Source organism: Parambassis ranga, chromosome 21, assembly GCF_900634625.1.
Source record: "Parambassis ranga chromosome 21, fParRan2.1, whole genome shotgun sequence".
Classification (NCBI taxonomy): domain Eukaryota; kingdom Metazoa; phylum Chordata; class Actinopteri; family Ambassidae; genus Parambassis; species Parambassis ranga.
In genome coordinates, this window is record NC_041041.1 from 6,779,122 (window position 1) to 6,794,392 (window position 15,271).

The 15,271-nt window shown below is 40.6% G+C and overlaps 2 protein-coding genes across 2 annotated transcripts; both read left to right on the forward strand.

Annotated features, from left to right (window-relative positions):
- The first annotated feature begins 10,303 nt into the window (after window positions 1-10,303).
- Window positions 10,304-11,461, forward strand: LOC114426539 (trace amine-associated receptor 13c-like). The gene is made up of 2 exons (XM_028394019.1): window positions 10,304-10,479; window positions 10,651-11,461. The coding sequence occupies exons 1-2, from the start codon at window positions 10,304-10,306 to the stop codon at window positions 11,459-11,461; spliced, it is 987 nt and encodes a 328-aa protein (XP_028249820.1).
- Window positions 11,462-13,721: 2,260 nt separating this feature from the next.
- LOC114426321 (trace amine-associated receptor 13c-like) lies at window positions 13,722-14,879 on the forward strand. The gene is made up of 2 exons (XM_028393658.1): window positions 13,722-13,897; window positions 14,069-14,879. The coding sequence occupies exons 1-2, from the start codon at window positions 13,722-13,724 to the stop codon at window positions 14,877-14,879; spliced, it is 987 nt and encodes a 328-aa protein (XP_028249459.1).
- Window positions 14,880-15,271: the final 392 nt, after the last annotated feature.

Consider the following 15,271-nt stretch of genomic DNA (forward strand, 5'->3'; position numbering starts at 1 on the left):
AGAGCACTAAAATTGAGAGTCGTAAGCTGCTGCATCCATGTGTGCCACCAGCTTGCTACTAAGATCAGGTGGGGACAGGTCAGACAGAAATGACACAGATCTTTTAAAACTGTGTTTGTGGTGAAAATACAAGTAACTCCACTAATATCTGCTCTCTCTTACAGTGTGCAAGGCGTTTTTTTATAAACAGTGTTTTGTGGAGAAAAGATGTCCAAAATGTGCACAATATAAAATGGGTAATGCTTAAACCACAAGATGCAGCATGTGTGTCTGTGCAACAATAAAAAAATACATTTTATTTGTGTGTATGTGTGAATGTGAGCTGTCAGTAAGGCCTCACTCATGAAACATGTCAAGAACTTCCTTCAGTTGTGGTCATGAATCCATGTAGCATTAAAGCATGTGGGGGATAAGGGATGACACATACAAACAGCAGCATCTTTGCAACGTCCTGGACTGTTTCCATCAACTTTTCTTGTATTCTTGCTTTTTTCATACACACATAAAACCAGTAACAAGTAGCTGCTGAGTAAAAAGTTTCAAACATGATGTTTGAACTGAATAACATGAAAGTTTGGCAAGTATTGCAACATGTGACAGAGTCCAAGTGAATTCTATGTGGACCTGTTTGTGAAGTGTGAAGTTTTAATGAGCACATCATCTCTGAGGTGCAACAACTCATCTCCCAACTGATTACTGTTTGTTTGGAGAGATTACTTAATTTGTTTTTGTTGTTGCTGTTAACAAAAGTTATCTTTATAACTTTCCAAACTCTGAACATCAACTTTTATTGTTTTCTTTTTACAGACAGGAAACCTGTCACACATATCTGGGGAGCTGCTGGGAAAAAAAGTTTTAAACATGATGTTTTGACTGAATAACATGAAAGTTTGACAAGTATTGCAACATGTGACAAAGTCCAAGTTAATTAAATGTGGACCTGTTTGTGAAGTTTTTCAACTTTCATTGTTTTATTGTTTTTTTCTTACAGATAGGAAACCTGTCACACATATCATTTTAATGTAATGGGAAGCTTCTGGAAAAACCCTCTCTGTTTGCAGAGTTGTGGTGTGCTTACTTACAGTCTGCAATAAAGGACACATTGTAAGGTCATGAAAATGCATGTGTCCTATCATGGTACTTTAGACAACAAGCTACAGCCTGAATGTTGTCCAAACATCCATCATCTGCGCTAGATATTTTATATGTGAGAGTCGGGCGTCTAGGGACTGTCTACAAAGTGCAAAACCGAAAAAATGATGCTACAGAAATATTAAATGTCTCTAATATAGTTCAGAACACCATCATAGTTATACTACACCCATTGGTTTGGTACTTTAACCAAACTAATGGGTGTAGTATAACTATGATGGCGTTCTGAACCTGTGATGACGATTTGGTGGTCCTGCCCCCAATAATGGTGGCACTATTAAACAAAACAGGAAATTCCCCCAAATAACAAAAAGTGCTTTTTCACCAAACTAATGGGTGTAGTATAACTATGATGGCGTTTGGAACCTGTGATGACGATTTGGTGGTCCTGCCCCCATTAATGGTGGCGCTATTGAGCAAAACAGGAAATATAAATTCCCCCCAAATTAGGAAAATTTCTTTTTCACCAAACTAATGGGTGTAGTATAACTATGACGGCTTTCTAGACCTGTGATGACAATTTTGTGGTCCTGCCCCTAAAAATGGTGGCGCTATTGAGCAAAACCGGAAATATAAATTCCCCCAAATCAGGAAAATTGCTTTTTACCAAACTAATGGGTGTAGTATAACTATGATGGCGTTCTGAACCTGTGATGATGATTTGGTGGTCCAACATTGTATATTAGAGACTTTTTTTAAATATTTCTGTAGCATCATTATTTTAGTTGCACTTTGTAGATGGTCACTAGATGCCTGACTTTCCTCCTCCTCTGCATAGACACACATAAAAAATATAAACAGATATCTGATGTTGGTTCCTGATATCCAAAAGCATCTGGTGGGTGTACTGGATGTTCACAGTGCCAATCATTCACTAAAAGAAAAAAACAATAAAGAAAGAAAACAAAAAGAGCACTGAAATTGAGAGTCGTAAGCTGCTGCAGCCATGCGTGCCACCAGCTTGCTACTAAGATCAGGTGGGGACAGGTCAGACAGAAATGACACAGATCTTTTAAAACTGTGTTTGTGGTGAAAATACAAGTAACTCCACTAATATCTTCTCTCTCTCTTACAGTGTGCAAGGCGTACTTTCATAAACAGTGTTTTATGGAGAAAAGATGTCCAAAATGTGCACAATATAAAATGGGTAATGATTAAACCACAAGATGCAGCATGTGTGTCTGTGCAAAAATAAAAATTACATTTTATTTGTGTGCATGTGTGAATGTGAGCTGTCAGTAAGGCCTCACTCATGAAACATGTCAAGAACTTCGTTCAGTTGTGGTCATGAATCCATGTAGCATTAAAGCATGTGGGGGATAAGGGATGATACATACAAACAGCAGCATCTTTGCAACTTCCTGGACTGTTTCCATCAACTTTTGTTGTATTCTTGCTTTTTTTCATACACACATAAAACCAGTAACAAGTAGCTGCTGAGTAAAAAGTTTCAAACATGATGTTTGAACTGAATAACATGAAAGTTTGGCAAGTATTGCAACATGTGACAGAGTCCAAGTGAATTCTATGTGGACCTGTTTGTGAAGTGTGAAGTTTTAATGAGCACATCATCTCTGAGGTGCAACAACTCATCTCCCAACTAATTACTGTTTGTTTGGAGAGATTACTTAATTTGTTTTTGTTGTTGCTGTTAACAAAAGTTATCTTTATAACTTTCCAAACTCTGAACATCAACTTTTATTGTCACACATATCTGGGGAGCTGCTGGGAAAAAAAGTTTTAAACATGATGTTTTGACTGAATAACATGAAAGTTTGACAAGTATTGCAACATGTGACAAAGTCCAAGTTAATTAAATGTGGACCTGTTTGTGAAGTTTTTCAACTTTCATTGTTTTATTGTTTTTTTCTTACAGATAGGAAACCTGTCACACATATCATTTTAATGTAATGGGAGGCTTCTGGAAAAACCCTCTCTGTTTGCAGAGTTGTGGTGTGCTTACTTACAGTCTGCAATAAAGGACACATTGTAAGGTCATGAAAATGCATGTGTCCTATCATGGTACTGTAGACAACAAGCTACAGCCTGAATGTTGTCCAAACATCTATCATCTGCGCTAGATATGTTATATGTGCCTCTGTGCAGAGCAGAAGTAGATTTGGTCGTCTCCGGAACGTCTACAAAGTGCAATACCGAAATAATGATGCTACAGAAATATTAAATAATGTCTCTAATATATTTCAGAACGCCATTATAGTAAACCAATGGGTGTAGTATAACTATGATGTTGTTCTGAACCTTTGATGACGATTTGGTGGTCCTGCCCCAAATAATGGTGGCGCTATTGAGCAAAACAGGAAATTCCCCTCAAATCAGGAAAATTGCTTTTTCACCAAACTAATGGGTGTAGCATAACTACGATGGCGTTCTGAACCTGTGATGACGATTTGGTGGTCCTGCCCCCATTAATGGTGGCGCTATTGAGTAAAACAGGAAATATAAATTCCCCCCAAATGAGGAAAATTGCTTTTTCACCAAACTAATGGGTGTAGTATAACTATGATGGCGTTCTAAACTTGTGATGACGATTTGGTGGTCCTGCCCCCAATAATGGTGGCGCTATTGAGCAAAACAGGAATATTCCCCCAAATCAGGAAAAGGGCTTTATCAGCAAACTAATGGGTGTAGTCTAACCACGATGACGTTCTGAACCTGTAATGACGATTTGGTGGTCCTGCCCCTAATAATGGTGGCGCTATTGAGCAAAACAGGAAATTCCCCTCAAATCAGGAAAATTGCTTTTTCACCAAACTAATGGGTGTAGTATAACTACGATGGCATTCTGAACCTGTGATGATGATTTGGTGGTCCTGCCCCCAATAATGGTGGCGATATTGAGCAAACAGGAAATGTAAATTCCCCCCAAAGCAGGAAAATTGCTTTTTCACCAAAAGTAATGGGTGTAGTACAACTATGATGGCGTTCTGAACTTGTGATGATGATTTGGTGGTCCAACATTGTATATTAGAGCCTTTTTTTTTATTTCTGTAGCATCATTATTTTAGTTGCACTTTGTAGACGGTCACTAGACGCTCGACTCCTCTGCATAGACACACATATAAAATCTAAACAGATATCTGATGTTGGTTCCTGATAATCCAAAAGCATCTGGCAGGTGTACTGGATGTTCGCAGTGCCAATCATTCACTAAAAGAAAAAAAACAATAAAGAAAAAAAACAAAAAGAGCACTAAAATTGAGAGTCGTAAGCTGCTGCATCCATGTGTGCCACCAGCTTGCTACTAAGATCAGGTGGGGACAGGTCAGACAGAAATGACACGGATCTTTTAAAACTGTGTTTGTGGTGAAAATACAAGTAACTCCACTAATATCTTCTCTCTCTTACAGTGTGCAAGGCGTTTTTTTATAAACAGTGTTTTGTGGAGAAAAGATGTCCAAAATGTGCACAATATAAAATGGGTAATGCTTAAACCACAAGTTGCAGCATGTGTGTCTGTGCAAAAATAAAAATTACATTTTATTTGTGTGAGCTGTCAGTAAGGCCTCACTCATGAAACATGTCAAGAACTTCCTTCAGTTGTGGTCATGAATCCATGTAGCATTAAAGCATGTGGGGGATAAGGGATGATACATACAAACAGCAGCATCTTTGCAACTTCCTGGACTGTTTCCATCAACTTTTGTTGTATTCTTGCTTTTTTCATACACACATAAAACCAGTAACAAGTAGCTGCTGAGTAAAAAGTTTCAAACATGATGTTTGAACTGAATAACATGAAAGTTTGGCAAGTATTGCAACATGTGACAGAGTCCAAGTGAATTCTATGTGGACCTGTTTGTGAAGTGTGAAGTTTTAATGAGCACATCATCTCTGAGGTGCAACAACTCATCTCCCAACTGATTACTGTTTGTTTGGAGAGATTACTTAATTTGTTTTTGTTGTTGCTGTTAACAAAAGTTATCTTTATAACTTTCCAAACTCTGAACATCAACTTTTATTGTCACACGTATCTGGGGAGCTGCTGGGAAAAAAAGTTTTAAACATGATGTTTTGACTGAATAACATGAAAGTTTGACAAGTATTGCAACATGTGACAAAGTCCAAGTTAATTAAATGTGGACCTGTTTGTGAAGTTTTTCAACTTTCATTGTTTTATTGTTTTTTTCTTACAGATAGGAAACCTGTCACACATATCATTTTAATGTAATGGGAGGCTTCTGGAGAAACCCTCTCTGTTTGCAGAGTTGTGGTGTGCTTACTTACAGTCTGCAATAAAGGACACATTGTAAGGTCATGAAAATGCATGTGTCCTATCATGGTACTGTAGACAACAAGCTACAGCCTGAATGTTGTCCAAACATCTATCATCTGCGCTAGATATGTTATATGTGCCTCTGTGCAGAGCAGAAGTAGATTTGGTCGTCTCCGGACCGTCTACAAAGTGCAATACCGAAATAATGATGCTACAGAAATATTAAATAATGTCTCTAATATATTTCAGAACGCCATTATAGTAAACCAATGGGTGTAGTATAACTATGATGTTGTTCTGAACCTTTGATGACGATTTGGTGGTCCTGCCCCAAATAATGGTGGCGCTATTGAGTAAAACAGGAAATATAAATTCCCCCCAAATCAGGAAAATTGCTTTATCAGCAAACTAATGGGTGTAGTCTAACTACGATGACGTTCTGAACCTGTAATGACGATTTGGTGGTCCTGCCCCTAATAATGGTGGCGCTATTGAGCAAAACAGGAAATTCCCCTCAAATCAGGAAAATTGCTTTTTCACCAAACTAATGGGTGTAGTATAACTATGATGGCATTCTGAACCTGTGATGATGATTTGGTGGTCCTGCCCCCAATAATGGTGGCGCTATTGAGCAAAACAGGAAATATAAATTCCCCCCAAATCAGGAAAATTGCTTTTTCACCAAACTAATGGGTGTAGTATTACTATGATGGCGTTCTGAACCTGTAATGACAATTTGGTAGTCCTGCCCCTAATAATGGTGGCGCTATTGAGCAAACAGGAAATGTAAATTCCCCCCAAAGCAGGAAAATTGCTTTTTCACCAAAAGTAATGAGTGTAGTATAACTATGATGGCGTTTCGAACCTGTGATGACAATTTGGTGGTCCTGCCCCCAAAAATGGTGGTGCTATTGAGTAAAACAGGAGATATAAATTCCCCCAAATCAGGAAAATTGCTTTTTACCAAACTAATGGGTGTAGTATAACTATGATGGCGTTCTGAACTTGTGATGACAATTTGGTGGTCCAACATTGTATATTAGAGCCTTTTTTTTATTTCTGTAGCATCATTATTTTAGTTGCACTTATACACCTATAAAATATAAACAGATATCTGATGTTGGTTCGTGATAATCCAAAAGCATCTGGCAGGTGTACTGGATGTTCGCAGTGCCAATCGTTCACTAAAAGAAAAAAAACAATAAAGAAAAAAAACAAAAAGAGCACTAAAATTGAGAGTCGTAAGCTGCTGCATCCATGCGTGCCATCATCTTGCTACTAAGATCAGGTGGGGACAGGTCAGACAGAAATGACACGGATCTTTTAAAACTGTGTTTGTGGTGAAAATACAAGTAACTCCACTAATATCTTCCCTCTCTTACAGTGTGGAAGGCCTGCTTTCATAAACAGTGTTTTGTGGAGAAAAGATGTCCAAAATGTGTACAATATAAAATAAGTAATGCTTAAACCACAAGATGCAGCATGTGTGTCTGTGCAACAATAAAAAAATACATTTTATTTGTGTGCATGTGTGAATGTGAGCTGTCAGTAAGGCCTCACTCATGAAACATGTCAAGAACTTCGTTCAGTTGTGGTCATGAATCCATGTAGCATTAAAGCATGTGGGGGATAAGGGATGACACATACAAACAGCAGCATCTTTGCAACTTCCTGGACTGTTTCCATCAACTTTTGTTGTATTCTTGCTTTTTTTCATACACACATAAAACCAGTAACAAGTAGCTGTTGAGTAAAAAGTTTCAAACATGATGTTTGAACTGAATAACATGAAAGTTTGGCAAGTATTGCAAATGTGAATTCTATGTGGACCTGTTTGTGAAGTGTGAAGTTTTAATGAGCACATCATCTCTGAGGTGCAACAACTCATCTCCCAACTGATTACTGTTTGTTTGGAGAGATTACTTAATTTGTTTTTGTTGTTGCTGTTAACAAAAGTTATCTTTATAACTTTCCAAACTGTGAACATCAACTTTTATTGTTTTCTTTTTACAGACAGGAAGCCTGTCACACATATCATTTTAATGTAATGGGGAGCTGCTGGGGAAAAAAAGTTTCAAACATGATGTTTGAACTGAATAACATGAAACAAGTATTGAAACATGTGACAGAGCCCAAGTGAATTCTTTGTGGACCTGTTTGTGAAGTTTTAATGCACACAACTTCATTCAGTTGCAATAACTTCACAGGTTAGTGTTTGGAAAGATTACTTTGTTAAAGTTATTTTTGCTGTTGTTTTTGCCATTAACTGACCAAACAGACATACCCACCCTCTAATCCACTACCATCACAAATACACACACACCTCCCTGAGTCCCATGAGCTTTTCTGTGTTTTGCAACCCATTAGTTGCTCCTAATGGCAGCACTCTGAACCCCCTCCAGACAGAAAGTGTTCACACCTGCATTGATGAGGTTCTGATGATGACATCTCAACCTCCGAGGTGTCGCTGCAATCAAAGGTGTTAAAAAACAATACATGATGCAGCCACCACACCAACATGTGATGCAATAGTTGGTGCAATAGTTGTTTTCTCAGAACTCAATACCCACAGACCTCCATGTTAACTTTTTTATATTATATTGATGTGCATGATTAAGTTGCCTGTCTGCACACATTGATGTGTGTCTGAACAGATTATCTTTATGTCTTGTGCACAATATACAAGTCTTAAGAAAAAAACATCATTGTGTGCATGTGTGTCGTATGCATATTTTAATCAAGAATTAAGAATACGTTTATTAGTTCCACAATGGGGAATTAGTGTATCCTGTGCACGGTGATCTTTGGCCTTTATAATATGAGCAGCTCAGTCATTAAGATTAAGATTAAGATTAAGAATTACTTTGTTAATCCCCATGGGGAAATTAAGTTCTCACCCCTAAAACAGCTAAGTTAATTTAATTGTTCTCAAAATTGATAGTTATTTGGTGTGTTTGTAACATCTGTGCATGTTATTACGTTTTCACACTCTTCGTCCTCCCTTCCTTTGACTCCTCTATGCAGAAGCATGTGGGTCCTTTAATTTCTCTCCTTGTAAATGTACAAAGGCCTCCCATCACTAAAACCTCAAGTCCCATACACACAATAAGACCTTTAGATGGTGACTGCTGCTTACCACTAGAGGCCCTACAGCACCACAATCAAATACTGCCAGGTACAGCTGGCCCTTGATTCAAGAACACAGTCTTGACTGCTGGACACATTAGCTGCAATCATGTGATAGATGCTGACAGAAAATCTGTGGGTCATCAACAATTTGCTGTGGCATGGAAATTAAAAAGATATTGGCAACTTTTGTGAGGTTGTCCAAGCTGTGTGAGGTCTGATAAGCCTCACACAGCCACCACCACATTGTCTGAGCCATGTGGTGGTGGTAGGGCCAGCTAGGGCAGCTGCCAAGCCCTGAAATCACAGGATTCTTGTGACAATAAATTATAGTGAACTCCACAAACTTGACTACAACAGTTAAAGAGTAACTATAGCAATGTCAACAAGACAGGAAGTCCTTTATAGACTTTCAAGGCTTATGAAGCACAGACCTATGTAGGCCTTCAATAGATGCTGTCTTTGAATTGGGAAGTAGGGAAGGCTCTCATTATGACCTGATATTTGTACAGTCCTGATGTCCTACAGTCCTTCATTGTGGACATAGTGTTCACTAGCTATGGTCAGAGGTGATTTCCTTGGTAAGGCTTTGTCACCTGGCACATGAACCACATCATCCCTCCACATGTAGGTCAGGGATGGCCTTGGTAAGGCTTCTGGGAATGGGTGATTGTGTCTCTGATATCACTGTTATGCCTTTATAACAGTGATCAATACTTCATTTGCATCTTTTGTGGTCTTTCTGTGTTACTTTAAATCAGCGTTGAACCCTGTGACCCTTATATAGCTGGATTGAAAAAAAGGCTGTTTAACATATTGTGACTCTGCAGCTGAGCTCCTGTGAGACCGACACACTGTAGGAAAACATGGAGGAATGACAGAGATGAAGCCTGCTCAGTGACTGCTCATTTACAGTCACAGACTTAATGAATTTAAAAAAGATTGAATTAGATCAATTAGATTGTTGATTTTACCTTTAATGGTTTAACTGTATGTCGTTGGTCAATTAGGGTTCACATTCGCTTTGTTCAGTGCACAGAAGTGTCATAAGCACTGCATGATAATCAGATGTCATTCTATCCGGGCAGTGACTACATCTTGGGCATCAAAGTGGGGGGTCTCATTGCAGGAAGTCTGTGCACTGGCATCAGCAGTCCTCCTATCGGCTTCTACACAACTGTAACTCTGGCAGTCAGAAAGGACTAAAACAGAAGTTACAAATGTAACTATGGTTCTGTGAATTCCTGGATGACTGCCAGAGTTACAGTTAATCATGTTGGTCACTCGGAACCTCTTCTATTAAGAAGATCCTGAGAAGCCAAGGCCTGAGAGCTAAGATGGCTGTCACAACCACCTCCAAGTAACATCAGCGACCTGTGGAAGTTTCTGCACCTGGTGTCTCTCAAACCACTACTTCAGAGATCAACAGAAACCACCATCCCCTTTTGTCACATAAAGTCCAACCAACAAAATCTAGCCTCTGCCAGACTCAAGGGCTGTGTCCTTTTGAAGAGGGCAATCCACAAAATGTTTTACCAGAATCATTTTTTTTTTCAGGCTGTAAACGGCTTTATTTCTGCTGTAATGTTGTCCATTTTAACATGGCAGTGTATGGGGATTCGCTCGCTCTTGGAGCCAGGCCTTGTGGCTCCAGGGTGAATTGCAAATATGTCTGCATTGGCTTCAAGTCTGAGCCCTGAAGGTTGCCACGTTGATTGTAAAGAGACTGTTGGAGAGGAGGGATCACAGAAAGAGATAAATAAGCTATGCTACAAAGAGTTCTGAGTCCTGATGATGGAGGCTCAGGCTGGAGTGGCGCTCTGCTTCCCACAACTCCTCAATGCCTCCTGCAGGAAGCCGACACTTCCCTGGACTGAAGCTGTGCTGCTGAACAGCGTGCTGTCGCTGGTCTCTCTGATGACTGTATCTCTCAATCTGCTCGTCATCATCTCAGTCTCCCACTTCAGGCAGAGATTACCTTCTTAGCTTAAATTTATGTCTTTATGTGATCAGCAATACTCATTGGTGTATTTGAATCATAAATGTAAAGTTTCTACTGCTGTAGCTGCACCAGTGTCATGTTTTTATTCATATAGACATGATTAATGGGTAATTAATGCTTCTTGTTCTCCCTGCAGGCGGCTCCACACTCCCACTAACATCCTCCTCCTGTCTCAGGCTGTCTCAGACTTTTTTGTGGGCCTCCTGCTGATGCCAGGAGAAATCTATAGAAAAACCTCCTGCTGGGTTCTCGGTGATATCATGTGCTCTTTATGCTGTTATCTGAGCGGCAATGTTGTCTCTGCTTCTATAGGAAACATCGTTCTCATATCAGCTGACCGCTATGTGGCGATCTGTGACCCTTTGCATTACCCCACACGGGTTACGGTGACAAGAGTCAAACTGTGTGTCTGTCTGTGTTGGTTCTGTGCTGCTCTCTACAGCTGTTTCTACATGAAGGATGTCCTGATTCAACCAGGCAGGACTAAATCCTGCCATGGAGAGTGTGTGTTAGTCATTGATCATGTTACAGGAACTATTGACCTGTTCTTATCCTTCATTATTCCAGTGACCATCATCCTAGTTCTGTATCTGAGAGTCTTTGTTGTGGCTGTGTCTCAGGCTCGTACCATGCGCTCTCACGTTACAGCTGTCACTGAAACCTGCAGACTGACAACAAAGAAGTCTGAGCTGAAAGCAGCCAGGACTCTGGGTGTTCTTGTGGTTGTGTATCTAATGTGTTTCTGTCCATTTTACTGTTACACTCTTGCTGTGGACAGTGTGATCAATACTTCATTTGCATCTTTTATGGTCTTTCTGTTTTACTTTAACTCATGTTTGAACCCTTTGATCTATGCACTGTTCTACCGCTGGTTCAGAAAAGCTGTTAAACTCATTGTGACTCTGCTGATTCTGCAGCCGGGCTCCTGTGAGGCCAACATACTGTAGAGAGGCTGAAGAGTGACAGAGACAGTGCCTGCGTCACAGCAACATGCTGCAATGGCACCATAAAAACAAAACTATCACTCTCTTTGAGCAGAGGTTGTGAAGAATCCTGCATCTTTACAGCTCTCAAAGTATTTAACTTTGATTAAAGATGTGTCTGTTCTGACTGAATATTTCTGCATCAGATTGTGGAAGTGGAGAGCCTGACTTCTGCTTCACTTAGTGCTGTACTGACGGGTCGAAGCTGTGTCCTTATTACAGGGCCTGATCCTCTGAAGGACACATTTGTAGACTGATTGTGTCAAAGTGGTGCGACGATGTTGCCCAATTTTGATGGGAATTTAAATATGGCGCGGCATGCACATTAAAACAGCTACGTTAATTGAATTGTTCTTGAAATTGATTATTTGGTGTGTTTGTAAAATCTGTGCATGTTATTACAGTCTCACACTCTTTGTCCTCCCTTCCTGTGACTCCTCTATACAGAAGCCTTTGATTTCTCTCCTTATAAATGAACAAAGGCCTCCCATCACTCAGCAAGGTAAAACCTCAAGTCCTATGACCTTTACATGGTGACTGCTGCTCCCCACTAGATGCCCTACAGCACCACAATCAAATAATGCCAGGTGTAGCTGGGCCTTGATTCAAGAACACAGTCTTAACTGCTGGACACATTAGCTGCAATCTAGAGGATGACATTTGCCGGGATTTCCCACAAGTCTTGTGATTCCAGTGGGATGTGATTCAAAATTTTATTAATCTCGTGATTGGGACGGTTGAATAAAAATCAACGGGAGTGGGCAGGAGCGGGAACGCCATTAATAGATTAGGATTTTCTGTGTTAAACGATTTCTCAATGGTGCAACCAAAAAATATCTGGGGTCGCACCAGTGCGACCAGCTGTTAGAGAGAGATACATTGTCTGTGACTCTGAAAGTCTACCTGTCGTCCAACAACAGACACACATCAGGCCCACATCGTGGTCTAAACCAATCAGAGACAGTGAAGGCCGGGTCAGACCGAGACAGTCTATGGAAACCCAGAAGAAGAAGAAGAACACAGATGGTATGTGCAGAGAGCTGGATGTGGTGCGCTAAAACTTGTTACACACTCCACAAGAGTCGAGGTGACAAGAACAAAGTTCGTTTGGGCCAGACATACTTCACTAGAAACATCTGCAGAACTCCAAGTATGGCCCTCCCACTGCATCGCACACACACACACGTACGGACACATTTTGAAGACGTTCTGCTGCTGAACGTCGGCAGAAACAGTTTAGTGAACATGTTTGAAGCGCAGCAGCAGCAATATGTTACTGTTGGGGATTTCACGGTTTTGATTGGTTGCCCAAATATCTGTTTACCTGAATGAGGGATGCAGACCGGGCTGGTCTGCATGTCATGCAGCGCTAATACAGGTAATTAGCAGCTGGCAGGAGTGGGATGGAAGTGGAATTAATTTTGAATGGGAGCAGGATGGGATTTCTTTTCTCTGGGAGCAAGATGGGACAGGAGCGAAAATCCACTCCCGTGTCATGCTCTACTGTAATCATGTGGTAGATGAAAAGAGTGCTGGCAGATAATCTGTGAGTCATCAACAATTTGCTGTGGCATGAAAATTAAACAGATATTTAATTTTATCGGCCGACTGGCAGCAGGAAGGTTCTTCCTTAAGAGACGTGTCCTGCTCAAGGTTTCTTCCTCTTAAAGGGAGTTTTTCCTTGCCACAGTGCTCTTAAGGGGGTTCAGGCTCTGGGTCTCATGCTCTGAGTTTCTGTGAAGCACTTTGAGACAATTTCTGATTGTAAAATGCGCTATATAAATAAAACTGAATTGAATTGAATTGTCCAACCTGTGTGAGGTCTGATACACTACATATAACTGCACATAGTCTGAGCCGTGTGGTGGGCGTATGGCCAGCTAGGGTAGCTGCCATGCCTCCCTGCCCCCCATGGAAAAAAAACACCCCGTACAGTTGTCACTACAAGGGAATAAATAATTTGAGACCAGACTCAGTTTTTTTAACCAGGCTGTAAACAGGTTTATTTCTGCTGTTAAGTTGTTCATTTTAACATGGCAGTCTATGGGGATTGACTCGCTCTTGGAGCCAACCCCTAGTGGCTGCAGGGTGAATTGCAAATATGTCTGCATTGGCTTCAAGTCTGAGCCCTGGGGGTTGCCACGTTGGTTGTTAAGAGACAGTTGGAGAGGAGGGATCACAGAAAGAGATAAATAAGCTATGCTACAAAGAGTTCTAAGTCCTGATGATGGAGGCTCAGGCTGGAGTGGCGCTCTGCTTCCCACAACTCCTCAATGCCTCCTGCATTAAGCCGACACTTCCCTGGACTGGAGCTGTGCTGCTGAACATCGTGCTGTCGCTGGTCTCTCTGATGACTGTATCTCTCAATCTGCTCGTCATCATCTCAGTCTCCCACTTTAGGCAGAGATTACCTTCTTAGCTGAAATTTATGTCTTTATGTGATCAGCAATACTCATTGGTGTATTTGAATCATAACTGTAAAGTTTATACTGCTGTAGCTGCACCAGTGTCATGTCTTTATTCATATAGACATGATTAATGGGTAATTGATGCTTTTTGTTCTCCCTGCAGGCGGCTCCACACTCCCACTAACAACCTCCTCCTCTCTCTGGCTGTCTCAGACTTTCTTGTGGGCCTCCTGCTGATGCCAGGAGAAATCTTTAGAAAAACCTCCTGCTGGGTTCTCGGTGATATCATGTGCTCTTTATACTTTTATCTGAGCTGCAACATTGGCATAGCTTCTATAGGAAACATCATTCTCATATCAGTTGACCGCTATGTGGCTATCTGTGACCCTTTGCATTACTCCACCAGAGTTACTGTGACAAGAGTCAAAGTGTGTGTCTGTGTGTGTTGGCTCTGTGCTGCTCTCTACAGCTGTTTCTACACGAAGGATGTCCTGATTCAACCAGGCAGGACTAAATCCTGCCATGGAGAGTGTGTGTTATTTAGTGATCACCTTGCAGTAACTATTGACCTGTTCTTATCCTTCATTATTCCAGTGACAATCATCGCATTTCTGTATCTGAGAGTCTTTGTGGTGGCTGCGTCTCAGGCTCGTACCATGCGCTCTCACGTTACAGCTGTCAGTCTGCAGGTTTCAGTGACAACAAAGAAGTCTGAGCTGAAAGCAGCCAGGACTTTGGGTGTTCTTGTGGTTGTGTATCTAATGTGTTTCTGCCCATTTTACTGTTACACTCTTGCTGTGGACAGTGTGATGAATACTTCATTTGCATCTTTTGTGCTCTTTCTGTTTTACTTTAACTCCTGTCTGAACCCTTTGATCTATGCACTGTTCTACCGCTGGTTCAGAAAAGCTGTTAAACTCATTGTGACTCTGCTGATTCTGCAGCCGGGCTCCTGTGAGGCCAATATACTGTAGAGAGGCTGAGGAGTGACAGAGACAGTGTCTGCTCCACAAAGATTTCCATTTATTCAATACAATCCCTGAAAAAGTACATTTTGTATTGATTAATATTTGTGGCTTCCTCTTGACGTTAGAAGCTCTTAATTCAGATGAACTTCATCATTAATGGTTTAACTCTTTGATTGTGGTCCATGTTATCTCACAGCTTTGTTATTGCACACAACAGTCATAACACTGCTTTATTGTCATACCTTCCCCACAGCAAGTTACAGCTCAGACCAAGAGCTTTAAAATAGAGAAGAATTGCCCAGTCTTCATCAAGCATAAATATACATTAACAAAGCGGAACTTCGATATACACAGTGTTGGGAAGATTACTTTAGAACTGTAATTGGTTACAATTTCAA